The 27,342-nt window shown below is 33.7% G+C and overlaps 1 protein-coding gene across 4 annotated transcripts in view; it reads left to right on the forward strand.

The window, feature by feature from the left end:
- ptprz1a (protein tyrosine phosphatase receptor type Z1a) overlaps window positions 1–27,342 on the forward strand; it is a 305,504-nt gene that overhangs the window by 236,006 nt on the left and 42,156 nt on the right. For all 4 annotated transcript variants that reach the window (XM_039761121.1, XM_039761122.1, XM_039761123.1 and 1 more), the window contains 3 exons: window positions 4,445–4,589; window positions 20,903–20,994; window positions 24,591–24,676. In XM_039761121.1, coding sequence (XP_039617055.1) covers window positions 4,445–4,589; window positions 20,903–20,994; window positions 24,591–24,676 — 323 coding nt within the window. The remainder of the gene's footprint in view (window positions 1–4,444; window positions 4,590–20,902; window positions 20,995–24,590; window positions 24,677–27,342) is intronic.

Below are 27,342 nucleotides of genomic sequence, written 5' to 3' on the forward strand. Positions count from 1 at the left end.
AAGTCTATCTTTGGGTATTCTACATGAGTGTAATTGAGTCATACATTCCTTTTTCCTTAAAACTTCCACTTTTTTATATCATATATATATAAGTATTTATGTGTGTGTGTGTATATATATATATATATATATATATATATATATATATATATATATATATATATATATATATATATATATATATATATAGTAAAATACAGCAGAGCTCTAATTTTTTACCTCTATTATCATATTCGTAATCATCAACCTCAAAATAGAATAAAACGACACTCCACATGCCTAAATTTACTGATACTGGCTCTTTAATGAAGGCACCTCTTCTTTTATTCCATATCATAAGGTTGGAATTTCCTACATAACATATGGTCCAGGGTGGGTTGCAAAATGAGTGTTTTTTGGGTCTTATGAGCCAAAAATAGGGGTGAATCCCTAATAGCTTGACATTTTGCATAATTGGACATGAGTGATTTCAATTAGATTTCATAAATAATTCTTGTCAACACAAACAGTGCCATCCCATTGATCCATTGCCTTTTACTACAGGGACACAACCTGCTATTGTTTATAGTCTAGTATTGGCTCTTTGCCTCTGTCCTACAGACCCTATTGAAGCCATGTTTTTCCCATAATTTTTGGTCACTTCAGAGTGTTAGCTGCAATTCTGATTTAAATACATGGCTTATCCCACATCTTGGTCCACAAACTCAAAGATTATCAGGTTTGCCACTTGCAGTCATAGATCTGATTACTCTAGATGATCATTTTTTTGTTGTTCATATCAGTTCTATTCCTTGGTAAGATGCAGCCCTCAGACATGTTGATTGATTTTGTAACCAGCAGTCAATGTTTTATTGACCTACAGTATCAATAAAAAAATAATACAACAGTGGAGCACCTAACTTGGTACCTTTAGTTCTTACTATGCATGTATTCATTATAGTTTGTCAAGCACATGACTTTTATAATTGAAATCTGTGTGGTATTTCTTTATCTATATAAAGATATTTACAATATTCAATATGAACTAGCAGGGCCAGCAACTACTATTACACCAGCATTTTATTTAGGGTCTCTGATCAGTTATTAATTCAAAAGCATGCAAATTAGAATCCTTTCATTTCAAACACTGATATCCACTGGAACTCATGTCTTAACGTGAGCTATTTTATAGTTGTTACTGAAGTGATGTCTTAGTGAAAGCTTACACTTTCTCATTTTGTCTACATGAATATTTACCCAGTAGCTCCTCACAGCTGCCTTTAAGAGAATGTCATTTCTTGAAGGCCGAATACACTTTAACTTATTGAGTGCAGTCTAGTCTGTTCCATTTGTGAAACTGATATGGGCCAGTCGTCTTCCATAATTTAGAACATTTCATAATAAAAATACAACTTATGTATGAAGGAAAAGAATTAATCCTGCTACAATGAGCAGAAAGCAACTCTATTACACTAAAAAGATATTTTGAAACATCTAGACAATATATTATGTATTTTGAATTGACCAATAATTATCAAGTTGTAAAACCTTTCTTATATACACTTTTAATAGTCTGCATTTACTGCTGTGGAATATAGTGACAATTTATAAAACTGGAAATAATAAGCAATGCTAGGAATGATGCATGACTAAGTGATGAGTAAACAGTGATGCATGCCACTTGAGAATAACCCACTGTCCAAATGCTAAGTTAAATTTGCAGACGCCATCAACAGTTGTAGAGTTAATGTAGTCAGTTAAGGGTTGGGCCAACTGATAACCTCAATGTAAATGCAGAGGTGGATATGGATATGGGAATGGAACCGGTAAAGCAGTATAGATGACAAGGAGAATCAGATGAAGCACAGAGCTCTGTAGAAAACCGAAGAGTCTTGCCAAAGAACTGATCTCTCATTGAGCAAAGTGAACCCAACCACTGGACAATAACTAGTAGTAAAGGATGTGAAATAGAGAATAATGTAGTTTGGCCTTTCAGTTGTTTGTAGTTTGTAAAGATTTACTACCTTGCTTAAAATCTAATAACTTTGATCGCTACAACTGTTTTGTGCAAATTGTTTGTGTGGACATCAGAAAATCCACCTAACATACTATATCAGGGGTGCCCAATGTGTCAATCACGATTGACCGATAGATCGCAAAGGGAGTGCAGGTAGATCGCATTGCATTCAAAAAAAATTTTTTTAAATGTTATTCTATCATACATCCTCCCTATGGCATTTGCCACTTGATTGACATAAAGGGCGGCCAGTCTGAGATCTCTTTTCTTCTAACACACTGGTCATCCCGCACACACGATCAAACGCGCGAGCTACTGCAAAACTCCGGCTATCTAACTGATCTAGCTAGTCTTCCAATTTATATCGACTAAAGAAGGGATTTAAAAAAAAAAATGTTGTTTATGTGCTGGATGTGGAATTGGAAAAGGATTTTTTTTCTCTCACAATGTCACAATCGAAGTACGTTTGTCTGATCTGTCAATCTATCATTGCTATTCCAAAGAAGGAAAATGTGGAAAGGCACTTTCGAACTGTTCATAAAAACTATGAAACTGACTTCCTTCTGAAAAGCGATCTGAGAAAGAGAAAGGAGAGGGAACTAAAATCGCAGCTCATCGGACAGCCATCATTTTTCACTTGGCTGAATTCAAAAGCAAACACAGAAACACCGAAGCATCTTTCCAGGTGAGTCTCTCGATCATTAAGCATAAGACGTCCTTCCAAGATGAAGAGATGATAAAATATGCCTTCGTTGAGGCAGATGGCTAGGGAGAAATTCCTGCTGAGATTTCAAGACCCCTGGCTGTAGAAAAAGGAGTTTCTCCTTGTCATTAAACATGCAGAATACAAGCAACTTAATAACGAAAAATGGCCGCTAGACTTGGTATTTTTTTCTGATCTGACAAACATGTTGAATGAGCTTAATTTACAGCTGCAAGGAAAAGAGAAAACCATGGTCAATATGATTAGTTCAGTTAATGCTTTCAAACGAAAAATGCAACATCAGTCCACAAAGCTACAGCGCCTTTATTAGGGGAACATCCAAAACCTCGCGTCAGAGCTGGAGGCGCAATGGAAGGCGTGTGCGCAACTTGACAGCATACGCTACAGAACAGATTGAAAATTGTCTGTCAGACTTTATCTAAAAAAAGTAACGAATCGAGTGTTGCCCAGTGTAGCGGAGTAAGAGTAGTGTTTCTTCTTCACAAATGTACTGAAGTAAAAGTAAAAAGTATGGTGCAGTAAAACTACTCTTAGAAGTACAATTTTTTTTAAAAGTTACTCAAGTAAAATATATATATAGTATTTTTAATGTAGGTAGATCATTTTGACGTGGTCATTTTAAAAGTAGCTCACAAGCCGAAAAAGTGTGGACACCCCTGTAATATACAGTATATTTAGGAAATATGTACACATCCACTGTTTTTAAGTGGGCCAAAACCTTTTTTGTTGTAAAACTATTATCTTGGTTTAAAGCAACTACTAAATCAAGAATAGTACTTATCCAGACCTTTTTAACTTTAATTGATGATAAAGGTACCAACCTGTTCTTTGTATTTATGCTTTAACATTTCCAATAAACTGACATTGTGAAATTAATGATTGTATATGCACAGACTTAGGGAACGTATGATCAAATAATAGAGCATAGATAAATGTTTGGGTCAAATATGAGTGAGCTGATTTCACAAGTTTTAATAATTAATATTCTTTATAAGAATAAAGTTTTTATGGGATAAATCTGTAGTAAAATATACTATAATAATGTCCACTTTAGAAGTTGTTCTAATAGTAGTTACTGTAAGAAGGAAACAATAGGAATAGTAGTAGTTCTTGGATCACTAAAAATAAGAATAGTATGCTATTAATTATACATTATTATTAACAGTTCTATTGTGTTAGTATTTCATAAAATATTTGCTGTGAAATGATTACTTTTTGTGCATAGTGTTATTAGTAAAGACGTGTAATTCCATAATTGTTATACATTTACTAAAACTGAAGTATGCTCTCTCAAATTCTAGAATACCTTACTAGTATAATATATAACAACCTTTATTCTATGTCTCCATTTGAGCCTGAACATTAGTGAGAAGGTACAGAAAATGCTTAAAACAATGAGTTTACTTTATTGGTAACTGTGAAATTGTGGATTATTTGTAATAATATTTAAATGAAAAGTTAACCGATGTTGTAACTATTTCATTTTTTTAAACATACAATTGCATGTAATTTCATTTAATATTTGCTTTCTGTCTTCAGGTGTTAAAAGGTAAGCTCTGACCACCAATTACTTTTTTCAATATGATTTTTCTTTTTTTTTCTCTCTTTGCATCTGGTTTGCAAATATTTTGCATTGCTAACCACAAAAATTGAATACTGATCATACTTGCATAACATGTATTGATTGAGTAATCTATAAATATTGCATTTTCTTGATACTACAGAAGCCAGCAACAGCAGTCATGAATCCCGTATTGGATTAGCAGAAAATACAGAAAGAGAGAAAAGGGCTGTTGTCCCATTAGTAGTGGTGTCAACTCTGACTTTCCTCTGCCTGATGGTCCTTGTTGGAATTCTCATATATTGGAGGTAGGTTCTCTTTTGACCTCTACTACCAACATAAAATACAAGGGCATATTCTTGCAGCCTAGTCAAGCACGCTTTGTGGCTGTGGTTAAGGTTGGACCACTTACAATTAGGCTGTGAGTTCAAATCCTGCTACTAATGCTGTATGAACATAAGCAAGTCACTTTACATACCTTTGCTCCAATTGGAAAAATTAAGGAACTATAACAAATTGTATTTCAAATGTTGTAAGTTCCTTTGAATGAACTAAACAAAGTATTAAAAGTATTTAAGATGGTGGCACAGTATAATAATAAAGGCTTTGGGCCTGGAGTTTGGTCATTCTGCAGTGTATTTTTTGTAGCTTTAAACATAATAATTAAATAACACCCCTTAATGCATGTAACAGTTCATTACATTAATCTGAGCTTTCCTCTTTTTATAAGTGGCAGCCAAAATTGAAACCTGAGTTCAAAACTACATTTTGACCAAAAATTAATTTTACAAGCACTGTGGAGTATCAACACAGAGATGTTTTGTCTCAGAATGGCGAGTGCTGAAGGCAGTTATATAAATAAATCTTTTATAGTGATAAAATAGCAACAGTCACAAAGAACAGAGTTCAGTCTTCAAAAAGCTGCCTCTTTTTTATGTACCCTGCGTTAGGGAACTGCAATGATCTTTTTAGATTAATATCACATTGGCAGTAACTTTTAGCTTGCAGTTATTTGTTTGTTTGTTAAATTTTATTAATAAATTCTGTGATGGAGTGAGATCCTGTCCAAAAATTGTTTCATCTTTGCATTAGATGCCTGCTTAGGCCTCCAGCTCAATGCAATTATGTATTGGAATGGATTAAAAAAATTGACTAAGTAATAAATAGCTTTATAAAATTTGTATATTTTTACCAAAGCAGGTCGTCTTCTGCCAACATAAGAATAACTGGTATTCTTTATATGTAATATACTGTATACAGTATATCGAAATAAACTGACTTACGAGGGTTACCACATGTTTGTGCCCATTGTATACATATATTTGTAAAATGGTGAAGGACTTCATAGCATTTTCTATAGTACATGTTATTTTTCTTTTACATGCTTATATCCTCAAAAACATTTTTGATCTCTGGAAGACTGATTCACTCTTCTTGAGTGCTTCCAGTTATCTTTGAAGTTGTATAGTGAAACTACTCAGTCAGTAATAGCACATAGTAGTTCAAAGTCAATTGTACTTATTTTGGTACTCTATTTTCAATAAAGAATTAATCAGCAGTCATTCAGAAATAATGTACAGTAGCTCACACTTGATCCATCAGCCAAGAAGAATTAATTCCTGTAAATATATATTTTGTGCTGAAGAATGCTTCTGACTTATTGTTTTTTCTTACAGCCTCTTGACAACCTTTTTAAATTCTTATTTCATTGTAAATGCTGGCAGTAAAAATGAAATAATTTTCCATCTCATGTATACTTCAGTATTGTAGGTGAATACCAGAAAAAAAGAACAAATCTTTTTCAAGGATATTATTTAATCTGAGATCTGTATTTAGTGATTAGTCACTTGCTTGCTTTTCCAATTGATGCTTTATTCCTGTTGTGCTTCTGCTAACATTATTAATTCTTTATCTTGATTCTGCTATTTTTATTACATTTGATGTACAACTAGATGAATTTATTTATATTTTTATATCCTTGTTTTTTTGCAAATATTTTTACTGAAATCATTATGACAATGATGTTATTGGGTCACTGTTTGTATATTTCAAAGTAAGCATCACCATTTCACATTCATGACCATGTTTTGTGTGGTTGCTGCACTGGTTGTTATTACAGGATTTCCAACATTCAAACATATGATTTCAATAAGCAAGGTATTAAAAGTATTTAAGATGGTGGCACAGTATATTCAGTATCCAAGTATATAGCTATAATTAAATGAAACAACAATCTTTTGGTTTAGGAGTTATCTAGGGAATGGAATTTCAGATAACATGGACTAAACCTAGAAGGCCACATAGACTTAAAGAGAAAAGTCAGTAACAAGCAGGGTTGTGTGGGGTTCTCTTTTGAGTATTTTTTTCTTTTAAGAAGATACTGTCATTCATTCATTCTTTCTGTGAGCTGAGAGAAGAAGAGAGAACTTTAAAGCTGGTTAAGGCTAGAGAAGAAGCTAGTGCAATAAAAGTGTTAAAATAACTGTAGGTGAGCTTACTCTATAATCTAGGCCTGTAATCACATGTTACGTTAATTTTATCAAAGTTAAATATGTTTAAATCATGCAGTACTTACATAGTGGTCTTGGAAAAAAAACTACTGTATATAGGAAAATAATTTGATGTTTTCAATAATTTTCTTAAAAAGTAACTAAAATACAGAAAATCTTTAAAAATTGGATTGTCAAAGACTGAATACCTGTAACAGCCAATTCCAGTATATCTGGATCATGGGTAAAAACTTAGTTTAAGGAATTGAAAAGAATACATTTGTCAAAGCAAGCGGGCACAAAAGTGACATAAGATCTCAACATCCATTTAATGAAGAGAATGCTTGCCATAAAGTTAAATGCAGCAATTGTGTCACTGTGGAAAAGTTAATTTGACGATGCTCTTAGAAGACTTCCATTTCCATCAGTAATGGGTTGATAGGAAGAAAACCTTCAATTTAAAAATGTTAGCATTTAGAAGAAGGAAAGGATTACAGCAGAACTATGATAGTCTTTCCCATACAACATTTCAAAATGTGTATGTTACAAAAAGTGGATGTCCTGTTTGATGCTTGCACAGTACAAGGTAACATAGCTTATGTTGGTAAAGTGCATATCTATGTGTGCCTTGATGTTGTCTACTTAAGATATGCATATCCTAAGTAATAATATTTTCCAAGGCTGATTTGTTTCATATTCTATAATACCAGAGTAAGATTTCAGTATTCAGCCAACACTGACAAATTATGTGACCTTCTAATTACCATGGGGCATTTTACATAGTGGCAGTGGAACCTGACACTGTCATCCTAATAGTCCTGTCCTTTCAGATGTGGGAGAAAAACCAAACCACACAGAACTGCTTATACACTGGCCTTCCGTGAAGTGCTAGCATGCTAATCAAAATTTCAGATGTACTTTATTTATTTGCATGTAATCTTTATATTTTATTTTAATAGCAATTTTATTTAGACATACTGGTGTACAGTTGCTTTCCTGTTTTCTGTTTCCAAATGACACAATATTAGATTAAGTGGATCAGGAAGTGGTTTGATTGATGATAATAACATATGTCAATAATAATTAGCCCTAATATTCATTCTTGAGAAGCCAATGCCATTTCTGCTGTCTTGTTTTGTTTTTACTGTTTTGAGAACCAATCCATATTTATCCCTACATTTTTGATTTACGTTTATATTATGAAGCTATTTTTTTTTTTTAATTAAGGTGCAATGAGAAATTTGATCTCTCTAATAATATTTCCCAGGTATAGCACATAAGTTTTTTTAATAGAAGGTTCACAGCCTTCTCGCAAACAGTTGAGAAGTAATTCTGAAAGTTCACTGCTCAAAAAATATTAGACAATTTTAGTACTTTTGCTGCTGAAAAAATAAATATATTAGATCTTGCATTCTGAGCTGTACTATATTGCTAGGATGTAAATTTCTGGAAGAAATTAATATACAGTTGTAAGTTAAGGTATTTGAAATAATATTTTAATCTTGATTTTGCTTTTAGTTCTCTAGGGCTGCTAATATTAACAATTTTCTTACAAAGCAGGTATACATTTCAAACTTTAAGTTAATACAGTTACACAGTAGACTCATTTTTTTTTCTTTTATCTTAGTAAAATAGCCATTATTTATAATTTCCTTTCACAATTTCAGATATGGTGCCAATGTGCTGAGCTGTGTCAAAGAATCGATGTATCAGATCAGTTCAAAAACAGCAATTAATAGGACAGCCTTAACAAATAGAGCTGTAGGTTCTCTTCTGAAACTGTATGCAACATGCAAAAGTAAAAACAGATTACCTAAATATCAAACATTTGAAAAATGTTTATAGGCAAGAAGCCATCCATCAGTCCTCATTTTGACTTACAGTATGTTGCTTAACATTGTTCTATAGACTAGGCTTAATACAGTTATAACACAAGCTGATACCACTGGGCTAGTGTACTGGTAAAAAAATGCTGAAATCTTAAATACCTTTATTACCATCTATCTATCTATCTATCTATCTATCTATCTATCTATCTATCTATCTATCTACCAAACAAAGACATTTAAAACCCATTAATATATTATTATTTTATAATGTGTTTTTGTTCATTCTGCACACTTCCACAACACCTGATAAATGAGGGTAATGTTGCAATTTTGTTATGTAATTGTAACATGAGTGAATTTCACCTCAACCTGAAAATTTCTGTCAATGCTAAAATGACCAGGGACCTCATGCATAACGCTGTGCATAGAATTCACACTAAAACATGGTGTACTGACAAAAGCGGAAATGTGCGTATGCACAAAAATCCAGATGCACAAATCTGTGTGTACGCCAACTTTCACGTTCTTTCACTACATAAATCCCGGTCAGCGTGAAAAGTAACGCACGTGCACACGCCCCGTCTCCTCCCAGAATTATGCCTCTTTGAATATGCAAATCAATATAAATAGCCCTTAGGTTCAGCACTCTGTGAAAAGACAGTGGCAAAAGCACGGGGGAAAATAGAAGAGTTTCAGCGAGTACTAAGTGGAGGCAAGGAAAAACATACTATTTGTTGGTATAAACAATAAAAGGAAGTTGATCGAGTAACAAAGAGTGTCGGAGAAACTCGAAAGTTCAAGTTCACAAAGTTCAGTGCCCAAAATAACAAAGAAGTTGACAGATATCAAAGTCGCTGTGAAAAGCCGAGTCGCAGCTCATCGTCTGAGTGTCATATGGAAGCTTATTAGGGTACAGAGAAAATAAAAAAAAACAGGCACACATTGGGGAAAAAAAGCTTGAAATGTCAACTTTAATCTGAAAATTTCCATTTAAATCACGTAGTTTATTTTGTCATTATAGTAGAACGTCATATACTTAGTCTTAAAATCGTTTAATTTACTAGTTTCTCAAATATCATCGTAACTAAAGTAGCATATTAAATGCTTCAAATTCTGTGTGTCTTTCTACGTGCTCTATGTGTATGAATCACTAAGTGCCTCCTAAACGGGATTTCTCTTCCTCCAACAAGACACAGAATCTATTTGTGATATTACAGCTCTCTGAATAATTAAAATACTTAGATGTATACTTGATATTTTAATGATGATAGGAATTAAAGCATGTATTAAACATGGGAACACGGTGGCGCAATGATAGTGACAAGCTGGTGCCCCATCCAGAGATTGTTCCTGCCTCCCGCAACATGCTTGCTGCAACCTTTGATGAAATAATTTATTGCAACAGTTTTGTTTCTTTCAAATGTACTTACCCCCTTTTACCCCTGTACTTCCTTTTCTTTCTCCAAGTAACCAATCGCCACACAATCAGCTCTGTAATAGATATCAAGCCATCTGTAAGCTAGTATATGTTTAATTATTCTATTCATCTATCTATCCAGTGTTGCGCCAGTCCCAACAAGAATACGGGGCGCCAGCTTGTCATCAGCGCTGCGACACCATGTCCTCACATGTTTAATTATTAACAGCATAGATTATTTAAATGATGCTACAATTTTATCTGTATAATGTAATAAACATACTTTGCCGCATTTCATCTTAAAAATTATATTGTCATCATATGTAAATATGCACTTTATAAAGTGGCTTAGGCTGTGCAATATTATAACTATCACAAGTATACAGTGAGATGATTGTACTTATAAGTACAAGCAGTTCAACAAGGAGCTTTTGATAGACTGATTGAGTATGTTTTTAGTTCTTGGGATGAAACTGTTTCTGAACCGCAAGGTCCCTACAGGAAAGGCTATGAAGCGTTTGCCTTACTCTTTGGGAACAGTTCAAATACACTGTGCACATGGCTGAGGCAGCGTGTGCTTGATGCTGTATAAAGATATTCTCTTTTCAATCAGCTGCTGTAGAGCTGTGATTCCACACTCAGATACAGTGGGATAAATTCTCTGAGTGGCACACTAAGAGTAACAACGCTAAAGCAGCGATGGTATTTGGAATAGTTTGGCCATTCTGTGGCCCATTATATGGCTACAGGTTGATTACAATCAGATGCCTTAAAGTAATAAACAATATTTGATAAAGCCGCGTCAGGGATGTGGATCTTTAAAAGAAAGGGAAACCACACTAGAACAATAGCACTGCTTTGACACTGAGTGCCACCAGTTTGCAAAACCAAGCGGAGAATTGTGTATGCCATGGATTGAGCTGGCATGAAAATGTGCATGGCTTTACAATAAGTTTAGTTTTAATACATCGCAAAAACATTTTTGTGCATACTCATTTATACATGAGGACCCAGTACGCTACCGTATGGTGTGCTTTTTTGACATGTGCATATCTCAACCATAAATTTTGCTATAGAGATTGTTTTCAAAACTACTCAGAACTTGGGTAACAGGCATACAATTAAAGTTTTATGTAGTTTAAAATGCATGTCAAACTCTGCACTGTCAGGGCTCTACAATTAATACTTTGTTATTTTTCTAAAGTCATCCAAACTAGGTTAAAATAAAGAAAAACTTTTAAGTGTGAGACCCCTCTTTGGGTATGTCTGGGAACTTGAAGTTTAGCAATCTCCCAAAAACAATGATAACAACTTAAGTCTGAAGTATACCTCACATTGCTGATTACTGATTGTTTCTCTGCAACTCACCTAAAATTTAAGAACCCTCCAAACCCCCAAATTTCAATGGGTCAAAATTCTTGCACTTGTGCCAGGCTTTGTTCTGATTTGGGTTCCCCTTTGTGTGGAGATTTATTGTTCTCTTGTAGTAGTTTAAGATATTGCACTTACTCCCCACATTCAATCAACATGTGCAGTGAACAAACACCATTTATGTCTGTGAAATGGTGTGGTTCAGTTACTGTTAGCATTGCTTCCTGAATTCAAGTTAGGATCTGGTTTCCTTATGATTCCACATAAAATTAAATGAGTCTCAAAATTAATATATCATTCACTAAAGATCACACTTTCTCATTACTGTTTCAATTTTCTTTATACTGTATAATATCCAGGTGTTCTGGTGATCATTTCCCATCTCAAAAAATGTTAGGTTTATTGGCATCTGTGAGTAAATAAAGGTGTTTGTGTATGTGTCTGTGTGTGGATGTGCCCAGCAGTGAACTATGTTGCTTCTTGCCTTGCTTTTGATACTGCGGGGATATGAGAGATCCAACCACCTGTACCCATTAATTGGGGTTTGGAAAATGGATAATTAGATAAATATTTTAACTTTGCCACAAGAATTCTCCTTACTGTACAACACATTAAACTTCAATTGCCAGTTTTTAATTTGCATATTGGACCACTTCTTCTGCATACAGATATATATTGTAGCATTGCACAAGTGCTTGCGAACTCTGAACAAGTGAATTTTTACTGTTTACTTTTTGGTAGGTTGATGTCCATAGCAGAATGGCTCACTGTTGCCAAAGCACTAAAGCTACTCATTTGCATGGTGGACTGTTAGTTTATACTGTTGGTGACTAATCCCCAGGCTTATGCAGCTTGTCATCACCATTACAAGGTGACTGCTCTCTCCATGACCACTTCTAACCCAATGCACTGGCACACACACTTTTTGAAAGGTCAAGGCCATTGACAAGGGCACATCAGCAGGGGCCCTGAGCGCTGTGTTGTCAGAGAGCACAGCAGGAATATTAAGTGCTGCACTGGCGTGTGATGCAGTAGGGATCTTTAACGCTGCTCTTCTGAGAAGTTATCTTTTGCAGAACTGTAGATGTAGCGGTTTCTTGCCTATTTTCTTTCCTTCAATGACGCTACCATCTTCATTCCAGACTCCAGATTTCAGCTTTGAGACTCTCTCTCCTCACCTGCTCTGTAACACTGCTATGATTCATCTGGTCATGTTCCTTATGTAAGTGAAAATATCATGAGGAACCATTTTTAAATGTAGTCATGTTGACTAAAGTGTAAAGGTGGATGTAAATTGTGGGATGATCATAGAAGGATATCTACATAGAAATGGCATCACGAGGAATATATATCCTATAGAATGTACTGAATGTTTGATTTTATCTCTGCAGGGACAGCCTGTCACCGTCATTGTATCTTGGACTTTGGGAAACTTAGTTTGAAAATCAACGTGCACAGTTCAGGGATAGCTTACAGAAATTATGATTTTTATAAGATACAATAACCTAAAGTCACATCAAGAGCATGCAGTAATATTTTATTACATTGATTTAATGTATTAATAGCATAGAAAATATCATTGTTGTTATTATAAAAATTGTGTGGACCCGTTTTGGTTTTGTGATGATTGCCACAGTAAATTCAACATTCAGCTTTTTTTCCACTTCTTTTCTTCCCTGTTAATCTTCTGCTGCAGCAAGTCAAAGCCAAGAGAGGCTTTTGCTGAGATGAATACAATTAACTTGTAGTATTTGACTTTGATTTTCTGGTTGTTTTTCAAGATTAATCTTTTATGAGGTTTTGCATATCTCATTTGTAGAAAGTAAAGCTGCAATGAATTTAATGTCATATGCTAAGACGACAGCCAGCATTGTATTTGCACATTTTAACAGATGTTAGGCAGTCACAACATGTTTTGAAGATTAAATCAGCTAAAAATTAATAACCTTTTTAAGAAGAGATAAGAATCCTAATGTTATTGTATTATTGATAATAAAGGTCTCATTTCTAAGAGTCAGGAACAAATAAATCAGACAAATGGTAAATGCATACTTGTTTTCTGCCTTAATCCTGCAATAACTTTCACAAAGGAAAGTAAAAGATAAAATAGCAGAACTGTGTAACCTTTACCAGGGCCTGAGATGCTCAGTCTATTAAAACTTTTATAAAGAAAAAAAAATTTACACTTGAAGATTCCTTTTTCCTGTCACATTTTAGAATTGTAGTCCTTTAAATTCTTTGAAATGACTATTTAGTTCCAGTCTTATCCTGTTTTGCTGTGCTTCCCATCAGTTGTTACTGACCTTTGACTCATTTAGTGTTTTTCATTTTTCTCAAAATTTTCCAGTAATTTACCTTTTGCCTCTACATGTTTCTTTAGCGTGTTTGCTGTTTTTTTTTCTTTTCAATAATCCTGTTTGCTTTGCAAAGGCCTCACTGGGAAAATAACCATTTACAACAGATACTGTTGATACTGCTGTGTTCAAAATAAAGTGCAGTGCCTGAAAATGATCAATAAATAAATAATTCAATAAAACTGAAATCCATGAGATTAAAAATCCAGATTAAAAACGAGAATAAAACTAACAGCCCTTGGGTCCTTCATATTCTGAAGGATGAGCTCAGCACAATTTCCTCTTCGTCTTCCCAGCTCACCCATTGCTCGCTCAGTATCCAGCTGCCACAGACCTCACCAACTTTAATATAGGGCAACTCTGATGTCTCTGCTGAATGGCCGCTCTGAGGCTCTGTATTTACTGGACAAGAGCATATCTTTCAACGTTGTCATGTGATAAAGTGCCTACTAGGCATTACCCCTTAAAAGGAAAGAAAAAGTTATAAGAATGGGGTAAAGCTGACTTTTGCGGAATAAAAGTTAATGCACTTGCCTGTTTAAGTTGTTAAAGTGCAGGGTGTGCTTTTGCAATCATTTGTTTTACTTTGTTTTTGGCAGATTCGGCAGGTTCACGCAGCAGGAAGCCGGCAACAGGTTGAACGCACCTCCAGGCCAGGTCTGCTGGAGGATGCGTGCGTACCCCTTCATAAAGGCGAGCATTTGTTTAGCCCTGCCGTTGGCAAAGAAAAAGGTGCGAATTGTTTAGTTAGTGCATGCATTAATTTGAGAAGGAGATTCCCAAGAAAAAGTTACTTACTTTTGTAGTGCATATCGGATCTTCTGAGGTTAGAGTGTCGGCATGCACTCAAGTTCACACTCTTGCTTGCACGCGTGAGGCCGCTAGCCCTATTTAATACATTCCCTGCAAGGACTGAGAGGAGTACCTGGGCAGAAGGCACCTGCATCAGTCGCAATTGGTGTAAGGGAGCAGTGTGTCGCAGGACTGGCTGAAAATTTGTTCCCAGACTATAAGAGGCATTTCCTATCTCAAGGGGATTGTCTTTAGACTCGGTGGTGTGTATAGCAAATATATTTAGCATACCAAATAGTGGCTTGTGCATGTATTTGTAAATTATTTTTATATAGGCATCTTCTAGCTATAGTATAGTTTTGGTGAAGGTATCTTATAGTTGTGGTTTGTGGTACACTTTGGGTTTTTTTGTAAATATTTTTGTGGATTCAGTGGACTGTGTTTTGTGTAGGTTCTTCCTGAGCACATTTTTCTTTAGGAAAACTGTAGTTTTGTGTATATACAATTCTTATCTTTATTTTTCATTTTGGGACTGGAAAATTCATTGTATATATTGCTTACTATTTTTGATTGGGTCATTAGTTTTGTGTTTTTGTGCACCTGTAAATAAAACCCACTTTTGTTTTTGAAAAATACCACCTTTTTGTCTCCATGACTGACTTCTCTCAAGTCTGATCCTGGTCGGTCCTGAAGTACAAGACACCCACTGTGTAGTCTGGTGCCAACCTTATCACTACACGGGGTGTCACATGTCACTGTCATTTTATTGAGTGCATTTATTGATTTTTCTGGTTTGTGAATTTTTGCAGCTATTTTGTGGATACTGTCATTTTGATTGTGTATTTGCTCAGGGTTGCCTTTTTGGCAAACCTTTTATGCCTTTTGTTTGTTTTTTTTTTTTTGCATTTTTTGCAACCTTTTGTGCTTTTCACAATCATAGAAATAAATATCTTCAGTTACAAAGATTCTGCACAGAACCCTCTTTGCTATATGAGTGCACTGGATATCATAAAACAAAGACTACACCACTGCATCACTGTGACATCCTGTTATAGACACAGTCCACCATTTTCTTGAAGTTTATTAATCCTGGATAAAGATGCAGAACAGCTGCTCCACTCCCGGCTAATACAAAGTCTAAGGGAATGTTAGAAATAAAAGATGCATGTGTCATCTCTATCACAGTGTTTCAATCAGTAGAAACTTCAAAAGGAACCTCAAAAATAATCATCAATTTTTGCATTTTCCTTGGTTAACTTAACTTAAGAAATATTTCTCATTGTTTGTTTTATCATAATAGAAACAATGCCATCTCCACACAATTTTGGATGTTTATTTACCAGTATTTTATTTATTTCTGGTAGCAGTGAATGTATTGTTTATGTGAACAATGCCTGTTGCTGGTCAGGTCTGTGTGACTGGTGAATTTTCTTGGGCTTAGTCTGTAATGTTATCTCATTTTAAAATATAAAATGGTGGAATACTATATTTATTTTACTTCTACTGTACAATGGTGTGAAGACAAAACAAGTAAACAGGTTTTGTATTTTTCTTATACAAAAATAAAACAAGACCCTTGCTTTGAATTATTTTGACAGATAATTGTGGATCAGTGTTTTGGCTTTGACAAAATTCTTCTGGTATACTATTTTTGAATCCAGCCTGTTTAAATACAACACACTTGTTTACTCTTCTTTTTCTCCTGGTTTAGTTCCAACTCCTGTGACCTTTGCCAAAAGGTAATTTGGCCAAATTGACAAATTACAGCCACTAGCAAACAGTTTGGGATGTAGAAAGAAAACTGATGCACTCAGAGAAAATTCCCTAAACAGATACAGAGAAAATGTCCAGTCTCCACAAAGACATTGATTAAGTTCAAGATCCATAGCCAGTGTCCTTAAGCTGTGTGAAAGGAGTGCTGACCAATACAGCATGTGAACTTTCCAGAACAGAATTATAGTATTTTGACAGCTGGTATATGGTTTGTAAAATGTTTAGAAATGTTTTAAAAAAATGAAATACTCCGTCTGACAAATGTTTATTTACAGCATACTGTATTACAAAACATAATGCACATTTATTCAGCTGAAACTGAAATGCCATTCTTGGTTTTGGTGATGTAAACCATATGTTAACTGAATTCTCTTTGTCAAATCATTAATTACTGGACTGTTCAGGGACAAAGCCTTTATCTTTTCTGCATTTCTTAAGCGTTTATGTACTAATACAAGTTATATGGTCCTAAATTAGAATTAGCCATTGCAACTGTCCTTGATGTTCGTTTTGTACTTCTTTATTTCACATATATATAGTGTACAAATGGCAGTGTTCTTGTTTACCAAGACAGTGTCTATAAGTAAGTCATTATAAATTTCTTTTCTAAAGTTTGAAGGTTTAAGACACTCTAGAATATGCTGTGTGCAGTTGATACTATGCAGTTTAATTAATTGCCATTTGTAGTTTCTACACCAGCATTATGTCACTTATTTTATTTCCCAGCTTCTATGGACAGTGCACAGGTAACATTATGTTTAAATAATTAAACATACTGAGAAATAACATAACTATCTACTCATAACATGCATAATAAATAAAATAAAATAATTTTTGAAATCTCAGAACAATAGAATTCCCATTTTTTAGATCCTTTGGGCATGACAAATGTATTCACTGATACATCAACTACTTTATTTTAAATATTCTTTAAGCCAGCCACTTAATGTAAAATAAGTCTTCTCTACTAATACTCATAATGTGGTTATCTGGGTATTTTCTTAATCTGTTTGTTTTTTGAAAAAGGTCTTGGGGATGTTTGTAAATCACTATTGTACTACATTGCCCAGTCTTGTAATGGTCTTGTAAAATGGATTTGGTGCTGCTGTTTTTTTAATCCTTGGTATGTTCAATCCTTGTTCTTCTTAGAATATGTTCTGCTCATTTCTTTCCTTCATAGATGTACACTTTGTAACCTTCAATTTTTTAACTACAAAACTGAGATTCAATCTGTAAACATGTATGTGAGTGATTTTGAAAAGTAATCCTTACTAAGCTATTCTCGTTAAAAGTAATAAGAAAAACTGAACTAAAATACACACAAAATGCAGAGAATTTGAAAAAATAATGAACTCTTAAGAGTTTAGAAGTTTTAAGACGCTGAACATTTCTGAGAAATGCCTAAAGTATATTAATTCAATCAATTACAACATCTCTTGATTTATTTATAGGACTGACACTCTGCTTATTGGGAATTTCCCCTTGGGGATTAATAAAGTATCTATCTTATTGATTTTTTTTTTGAAAATCTTGCTTTGAAATTAAATGCAGGTGAGTAAGAAAAGGTCTGATTAATAAAAAAACACTTAATGAATATTTTCTTCAAAGGAAGAAGTCAGATATAAAAAAGTTACACTTGCTAGACAACATTAAAAGCAGCATGTGTTTCTCAGTAAGCATGTCAGATACAGTATACAGTGTTAAGAAGTCATCTGCTAATTAAGTGAGTAAACATACAAAAAGATACAAAATGAGTGTAAATTGGCTCAGCTTGGAAATGGAATACATTAACTGTAGATATGGCTATGACTGAACTATCAATTTTGTATCACTTTTGTAATCCCTGCTGGCTAGTGGGAGCTGTTGTAAAATGATTTGAGGCATAATATGTTTAGGTATTAAAGTCTCACTTACTGGTGTGAAATCTCTAAAGGGGAATTATTTCATTTGCTGTAGCATCCACAGGGATTGTCAAAAGTCACACTTTACCTTAGCTAATGCATCACAATTAAAATTGTGCTAAAAAGGTAGAAAAATAGACTTAATAGATTATATTAAAAAGGGAAAAGATCATTCAGTTCACCTAGTGGATCTGGTTAAATGGTAGTTAATGGAGTGTTACTTTTATTTAGTCATTCTTTTAAGTGTCTGATAATTGGACTAGGCTGTTTGATTCAGCCTTTTAATACTCTCTGTACTTAGATGTCCTTCGTGTTTTCAGTTCATAGTGCATAGAGTTTCTGTTGGTCTCCTGTAGTGTAAGGGAGCTCAAGAAATTTCAAACCCAATATCAATGAGAAGCCATTTATGACTTCTAAAGAATCACTGCTTAGGCAACATTTTTTAACTTAATTTTTGTTGATTAGCTTGTTAAGGTTCAAACCCCTTACAGTAATTACTTCTTTTAGTCTTAAACAACTGCATGGACAAAACTGAGCACCCCTGCTTTAGTATGTATTGTTTTCTTTGTAACAAAAAGAGATTTAACTTTAATTACAAAAAAAGGTCTTTATTATTTTTTATACCAGACTGCAATAATTTAATTTTCATTGGCACATTTTTATATCGGCAAAATCTTAGACCGGCACAAGAATGTAGCTCTGATCCCTTCCTGAGACAGATTATACTACTACATCAAAAAAAGCGGTGTTAAACCTGGTGCTAATGCATAGGGTTATAATAGGTTTTTCTCTCTCCTGGTTTACATGGAATACTACAGACAGGCCAGAATGGAGGAATCCACTGTCGTCCAATGCATTTCATTCATCTGTGGAAAATGAGAATAATAAATCAGTTTTCTTGCCTATCCTTTATTCAAAACCCAATTACAGCCCACCATAAAAATCTGCTTCATTAGTACAAGCTGGATATTTTTCTTTATGATTTGTGTTGTATCATGCAGATATGACGAGCATGTATGTTTTTCTTTTCTTTTTAATGTTCAAATTGATGAAAGGTAAAGTTGAAGTGTCTGCTATTTATATTGTTAACCCGTGGCAGACTATCAATCCTGTAGCAATGATAAGTCACTCATGTTAAATATTAATGAAATTATGTTATATTGACTCAGAGAACGGAACAAAAATTATGTGAACATTTACATTAAACAAACAAAATAGGTAACATGTAATATTTAACTTTGATTTGTTAGTGTTCGATCACTTGTAACTTGTGATTAGTGCAGTGTTTTTAATTAACAAAACTATTTATACAATTAAAAAGAAAATTGTTTACTTATGTATCAGTGGACCTACATCACCATTGGAATATGTAGATAGATAGATAGATAGATAGATAGATAGATAGATAGATAGATAGATAGATAGATAGATAGATAGATAGATAGATAGATAGGGGAAATTCAATTTCACAGAAGCTCAAGTAATGTAAAAATATTACAGTCTGAATATAGGCTTAGACTTAAATGTAGCTTGTATGGAGTTTTCAACTCATTTATACTGTCCTGACTTTTCTCTAGTGTTGCTCCATAATTAAGAAGATATTTCTCCCTTGATTTTAAGACTGGGTGGGCATTTGCCCCTATGCCCCATCATAGACAGGACTTATGATGGTAAATCGTAACACTTTGACAAAACTGGTTTAAATAATGGATTAATTAATGAATAATATTTTTAAAAAGTATTTTTTTTAATACAACCAATCTTAAATTTATTATCGAATGAAAATTGATTGTTCTAAAAATTCCAGTCCAAACATCGTGGAAGATATAATCAAAGCTAACTTAACAAAGCATGGCCAATTCCTTACACAGTAGCAAAGGTGAATTAAGTCTTTCTTAATGCATTATTATCCCCTGATGAGCATTACTTTCTACAGCTGAGAAAAAGTGAATTCAATAGATCACTTACTAATGATGAATGTCAGAAAATTCAACTTTGCAGTCAGTACATTTGAAAATACACTGTGTCCTTTTCTGTATACCTGCTTCTTTCCAGTTTCTGTATAACTGTTTGAAGTGAACAATATTCAGTATAACTGTTTGAAATGAACAATAGATCTTTTGTTTCCAAAATGGATATGCAATCAATGAGTTCTTTAAGTTATTACACAGACCATAGATAACATTTTCACTTAGGGCATATACATATTTTCTACTAAGATATGTAATAAATTGTCTATCTAACAAATTCAATAATTGCAGATATGTAATCCTGTAAGCATGTATTCCACTAGCCCTAAACATCTTTCCTAATAATACATAAAGACAATGAATACAATACATACAAGCATTTTTACAATACATACACATTTTTTGTTTATTTTTTCATTTTTATATAATATATATTAAATATATTAAAATATTTGTATATTTTCTCATTTTTATATATTTCTATTTTAGCTTCCTTTGTTAGATCACATCATTAAGAGCAGGCTAAAATGTTGTCAAAAACCATGACATTAGTTGCATTTAATGTGTTAACTCACCAATATTGTTACATTATGTATAGTTTTATTTAAAATTTTTGGTATTTATAAATATACTATAGTGCAGCATTTTAATGGTGCCTGTCTTAAGTGTGAATACTAACTCCTGTTAGAAATTAATTTTGTGTTCTTCATATTCCTTCATTTTAGAAAATGTTTCCAGACTGCTCACTTTTATTTGGAAGATAGTGCATCCCCTCGTGTGATTACAACTTCATCCACACCAGTACTCCCTCAATCAGGTAAAGAGGTCATTCTTCAAAGCAAGCAGTTGAATACTAGTGAAACCCAGCAAAGCTATCATTTTTGCTGCAGATTTTTTCCTCAGTGTATTGCTCTTCAATTTCAAGCATATCTGTTTGTCTAGTAGATCATAAAAATACTAAATATGAGCACTGCTGCTGTGGCTCATCAAAAACAAATCTCTTTACGTGTTCTTGTGTTTATCTTTTAGATCACTTGTGAACCATATGTATTTGTCAGAACTGAAGGAGAAGCAGAGATTAAAAAAGTAAATGCAGCACTGCCCATCTGTATTCACAGTGTTCTCAGAGCTGTGTAACCATAGACTATTTACACTCTGCCCATGCAGGTTTATAAACAGTCAAATACAGCTGCTATAGTGTTAGTTAAATTAAAAACATATGCTTTCCTTTATTTTTAGTTAATTCTTCTTTGAAGTGTGTAAATTTGCATTCTTTCTACAACAAAGCATGATCTACATTAATAAGTAATAGTACTTGTTGATAGTTGTATAGTGTTATATTTTGAAGCTCACTATCAATATTATAGACAGTAATGGTGCACTGCACAATAATGCATTCATAGTTTACATACTCTTTCTCGTTATGTTTAGCATTCATTTGCTCAGAGGTTGATTTGCTTGCTGCTTCCTGAACAGCTCTTCTTTTCTTCACCCTAGTGGCCTGCTTCTGCTATTCTTTCATCGGCATCTTTTCACATTAAAGCTGATTAAGTCAGTTTTTGTGTTGCAATTACTTAGTACATTTTTTTTTTTTTTTCACTTAAACTGGCACTTAAGTCTTAAATCTGCCTCAAGAATGATTTAAGATATGAAGAGGTAGGGGAAGTGATGGCAAAAGTGGTAGGGATGAGAATGGCGCCTGTACGAATGTGCCACATGGCCGCCCTCCTGGCCGCTGCCAACAGTTGATTCTATAATAAAATAAAAATAGGAATAACCTTGGAGGTCAATCATCACCTCGAAAGTGGATAGTAGATGTCACATAGTATATATGTACCAAATTTCAAGTCAGTAGGTCAACCGGTTTGTGAGCTACAGGTGATTTAAAATCCTGGACAGACAAACGAACAGCCAGGGTAGCATATTACCTGTACAGTATATATAAAGATACAGTATGGGAAAAATTACTACAATCAACTTTTATACAGGTTACTGCCAGATGTCATTGCCTCATTTTAAAACTTTAATATAGCACAGAAATATCATCAAATATGATCAAATTTGTGTATGTGCAAGAAATGAAAATGCAGTCATGACAGCCAAACATTAGAAGGCTAGCGTCCTTCAACATCTGCAATAAGATGCTGCAGATGTTCTATCAGACGGTTGTGGCAAGCTCCCTCTTCTACGTGGTGGTGTGCTGGGGAGGCAGCATAAAGAAGAGGGACACCTTACGCCTGGACAAACTGGTGAGGAAGGCAGGCTTTATTGCAGGCATGGAGCTGGATAGTCTGACATCTGTGGCAGAGCGACGGGCGCTGAGCAGGCTCCTGTCAAATCACAGAGAATCCACTGCATCCACTGAACAGTATCATCTCCAGACAGAGGAGCAGCTTCAGCGACAGACTGCTGTCACTCTCCTACTCCACTGAGGAAATCGTTCCTCCCCCACACTATGCGACTCTTCATTTCCACCTGGGGGTTATAGATGTAAACATTACACAATGTTATTGTCTGTTATACCTGCCTCGCACTCTCCACCTTGCATTTTTTAACTTGCACTGCATTTTTATCACTCTTTAATTAATATTATTTTTATCAGTATACTGCTGGAGTATGTGAATTTCCCCTTGGGGATTAATAAAGTATCTATCTATCTATCTATCTATCTATCTATCTATCTATCTATCTATCTATCTATCTATCTATTATTTGAAATCACTGAAAACATTGCAAAATATACAATTTTCCCTTTTTATTCAGTTTTTAATGTGTATGCCTACACTACCTACAAGATATGTTGACTATAGGCATAAAGTGGACTACCCAGTATCAGTTATTAAAAAAACAATTGTGCGAGTAATTTAACTGTGAACAGAAGAATTAAAAGATGATGTGCAAGTAAGACAAGGCATGCATTTATGATATACTATTATCACAGAATGACGATTATAATGTATATTGTACATTTTGGTGGATCTATAGAGGATGGGGAGGAGGCATTGCATTTTACACACTGCCAGTAATAGCAGTCATTCTCAAGATATTAATACTGAAGTACTATGAGCATGTAAATTACAATGGACAAAGCAGTCATCAGATGTTAATTTACAGTATAACATAAGACTAAGTTATTTTGCCACTTTATTAATTTTAATTAGATTTATGATTGATAGATCAATTCATTTTATTATCTTACTGTTTCATCTTAAATTCAGTGTAGTGTTTTGTGTGTTGCTGCTGTAACACTCAACTTTCCTCCAGGGATCAATAAAGTACAGTATCTATTTATCTGCCATTAGACACTCCTTATCTATCTATCTATCTATCTATCTATCTATCTATCTATCTATCTATCTATCTATCTATCTATCATGATTGTGATGTGTGGTCTATTTATTGTCTGTGTGTGGCCTGTTTTCTTGTATGCTCAATACCTTTGTGTGAGGTGAATATAGAGTTAATGCACCTGGTATGAGTGTAATGAACAACAGTATAATAACTCTCGTTTGAAGTATTTATGCACAAATTTAGTATTTTCATATAATTACATACATAAAGTTGATTAAAACTTGTGTCTTTATTGATTTTCATTGTAATATTATCATAGAAGATACGGCTCAAAAAACAGTCTACTCTTTTACGTATTTATTCCTTGTAATAATTGAGAAAAGTCTTAAAATATCTTTGCTGAAACTGTGCTGTTTTATGCTTTTTGGATGAAATTAAATGTATTAATATCCAATGCCCCAGGTGAATTAAAATATTCCACCTGATTTGACAGACTGATTAAAATAATTTACCCAGGTGTATTTTAGTTACTGGCACAACAGGCCAGTTACTTTTTAATCATTAACATCTGCTTCTACAAGTGACTGAACAGATGGATGCTTATACAGTATATTAAAGGAGTTTAATCAGAATTGAAGCATTGGACTATAGTGTTATTTAAAATATGGAACATCTGCTAAGTTAAATATCTATCAGATGAAGTTGTGGTTTGCTGTAAGTTTCAAGGTTTTATTTAGCACTGTGCTCACTGTTATTTGAATGTGTGCCATTTTTAACAAAAAAAGCAACACTGAAGAAACTTCCTCATTTACTAGAAAAACATTTTTATAAGATACATGGACAAATATGTGTGCCATATGACTTCATAAAATCCTACATTTTCAGTCTTCATTTGTATAATGCTCCTTTCTTTAAATATAGGTATCATGTAACAGAAGCACACAAGAGATACAAATAACTGAAAAACATGCAAAAAAGTGAAATATCCTACTTGAATTGCATTAATATTAGTGTTGTTTTCTGTGAGGTTTTTCATACCTTTGATGCAGATAAATTTCAATTTGAATTTTTTTTCCTTTGGCCATTTACCAAAATCAGTTAATTTATTTTTTTCTTTCTTAGATGAAGTTGAAGCAATTCCAGTAAAAGAGTTTGTGAAACATGTGTTAGACCTTCATGAAAGCAATCGATTCTCTGAAGAGTTTGAGGTATAGTCTATAAAAGTTTTGTTAAAGTTGTTTGCATATAAAACTTAAAAAATATGTTTTAATGAAAAAAATAAAAAATAATAAAGCGTGTGTTTAGTTAGTGTTGCTGCCTCACATCTTCCAGGATCTAACTTTGATTCCTGCTGTCCTCACCATTTGTGTGGATGTTGTATGTTCACCCTCTGTTTGTGCAGGTGTTCTTCAGGTATGCCAGTTTATTCCCACACCACACTCTAAACTGATCCAGTTTGAGTGTTTGACTGACTGTGCCTTGTGATCAATTGGTTCCTGACTTGTAGCTATTCCTGTCAGAATAACCTTCAGCTTCCCATAGTCCTATCATCGAAATAGAAAGTTATCTTAATAAATAGATGAGTGGTCATTTAGAACTTGACACATTCTAAAATCTTAAAATATTGAATTCATCTTAATTCAGAAATTCTTGTCAATGATAGTCACATTATATATATATGTGAGAGTTGGTTACCCTGTTTAATTCCCAAAAACAAAAGAGGTTGTTGCCAAAATAATAAGGTATACAAAGATGGCATCTTGCTGTTTTACATTTATAGAGAATGCATCATCATTGGAGGTGGTTCATGAAATGACAAAATTTTAAAGTCTTGAGTGTCCAGAAGTTGCAGACCTGGCAGTTAGTGACTGCTGAAAAAAAAAAAATAGAGACTTGCTGCCGACCTTATCCCTTCTGTATCTCTCTGCCTTCTGTGCTTTCCCATCTATCCTAATAAAAGTGTCCTCTCCAAGCAGGTATATATATATATATAAAAACTTTAATAAATCTCATGTGCTTATTTGTAGTTTTTACTTCTTTGTGAACATTCTGTATTACATTTTGGACATTATAAAAAACTACAAACGATTTTAGCTCATTTTATAATATTTCTTCATTAGCGGGTTGGATAATGGATGGATGGATAACAAAAATGTCTGGAATGTAGATTATTTGTCAGTGTAATGGTGTAAGTATTAGAGTGTAATAAAATGCCCTGAGTAAATAATTTATTATTACATCCACAGTTCTTTAGAAGTTTGTTCAGTTCAGGAAGTAACGGAACATCAAGATAATTATGTATGCTTGTGAACACTATTGCCCTTTGAGTGTATTTGTTAGTGTCACATATGTGAATGTGAAGAAAGTTAATATTTTTTAAAAATGTTTCAATATATTTTCTCTTTTACATTGTAAACATGTTTAAAGAATTCTCGTCAAATTCTGTTTGACAAATGATAAGTTTCACAATGCAATATCCATATCAGTTTGTCTACTTATATCAATAAGTGAGACAGTTTTAAAAATGATAGCAGTTAACCTTAAATCTAAGGTGCCGTCATATTTTAAGCTATAATATAAATGCAGAGCTTATTCAAATATTCTAATGCCTTCAACACATGAAGCCAATAAATTTATGATGATGCCATTATGTATAGCTCCCCCTGTGAATAAAATATCATTTATTCTATAGATTACACTTAAAGCAGACTTACAAATCTATTAGTAATTACAAATGGCTATCACAATATGTATAATACCATGTGACATCACCACCTTCAGCTTGTCATGAAAACCTATACAGGTATTAGTTTTTTTATTATTTGTTGGAAGGTTATCAGTGAGCATAAGTTGAAAAATGGTGCATCCACATTACAGAAGTTTAGAGACTAGTCATTGTAGCATAATGTTTTTGAAATAAAAAAGATGCCCTAGCTCCAAAAGGAAATCACATGAATACAGAGAAAATGTTCAACATCCACACAGAGGGCCATCTATGGGAGAATGATGTGAAGTAGTAACACTAACTTATGTGTTCCTGTATAATATATTTTTTTATTCTACTATCCTTGGGTACTGATTCAGTGAAGCCAAATATAAAAAATAAAACATGAATTAAAAATCATTTTTTTGAAATGTTCTATAGCATAAGTGTTAACATCAACAAAAATATTAAGCACTCTGTAAGACCCTAAAAATAATTATTAAGCTACTTGCAGACTCACTCTTTCTGGATGAACAGATGTGCATTCATTGTATTACAGACAACTTCTCTTTGCTAAGACACACGTCACTGTAGTGTGCTTGTGCATGTTAATTGTACAGTAAACCACTAGGTGCCAGAAGAGCCATAGTACAGTTCACTGCCCATTAACTATAAACTACTTTTTTATTTACTTAGCTTTATAAGCTAATTATGAAAGCTACACTAGTGCGCAGATGGATGGTTTCAACATCTGAGTAGTCTTCTCAGAACTCACTACATTCTAGTGCCTCACAATTAAATTCTCTTAAAACTCTTGAAAGTTGTCGCACCACTCTGTATTACATTTGTAACCATAATGTTTAATTAATAATGGCATTACATGTTGTTTTCATTGTAAGCCTTTTCAAAGTTTTATCCAACTGCAACCCTTTCAAGTGTTTCATTTAATGTACATGGTTTCTTTTGATGTGATGTTATGTTGCTGTTGAGTTGCATGTCATTTTGACATTTTTAGGCAGTTGTCTTGCCTTTCTGCTTGCCATGTTAATGTCTGGTTACTGCATGCTTGTTGATGATTATCTTTTGTTAATTGCACTGGTATAATCAGCTGTTTTGTTCACTGTCTGTCATGGAAATTCATTACTGTGCTTTTTGCATTCACTCCCTCAT

Source organism: Polypterus senegalus, chromosome 8 (genome assembly GCF_016835505.1).
Source record: "Polypterus senegalus isolate Bchr_013 chromosome 8, ASM1683550v1, whole genome shotgun sequence".
NCBI classification, from domain to species: domain Eukaryota; kingdom Metazoa; phylum Chordata; class Cladistia; order Polypteriformes; family Polypteridae; genus Polypterus; species Polypterus senegalus.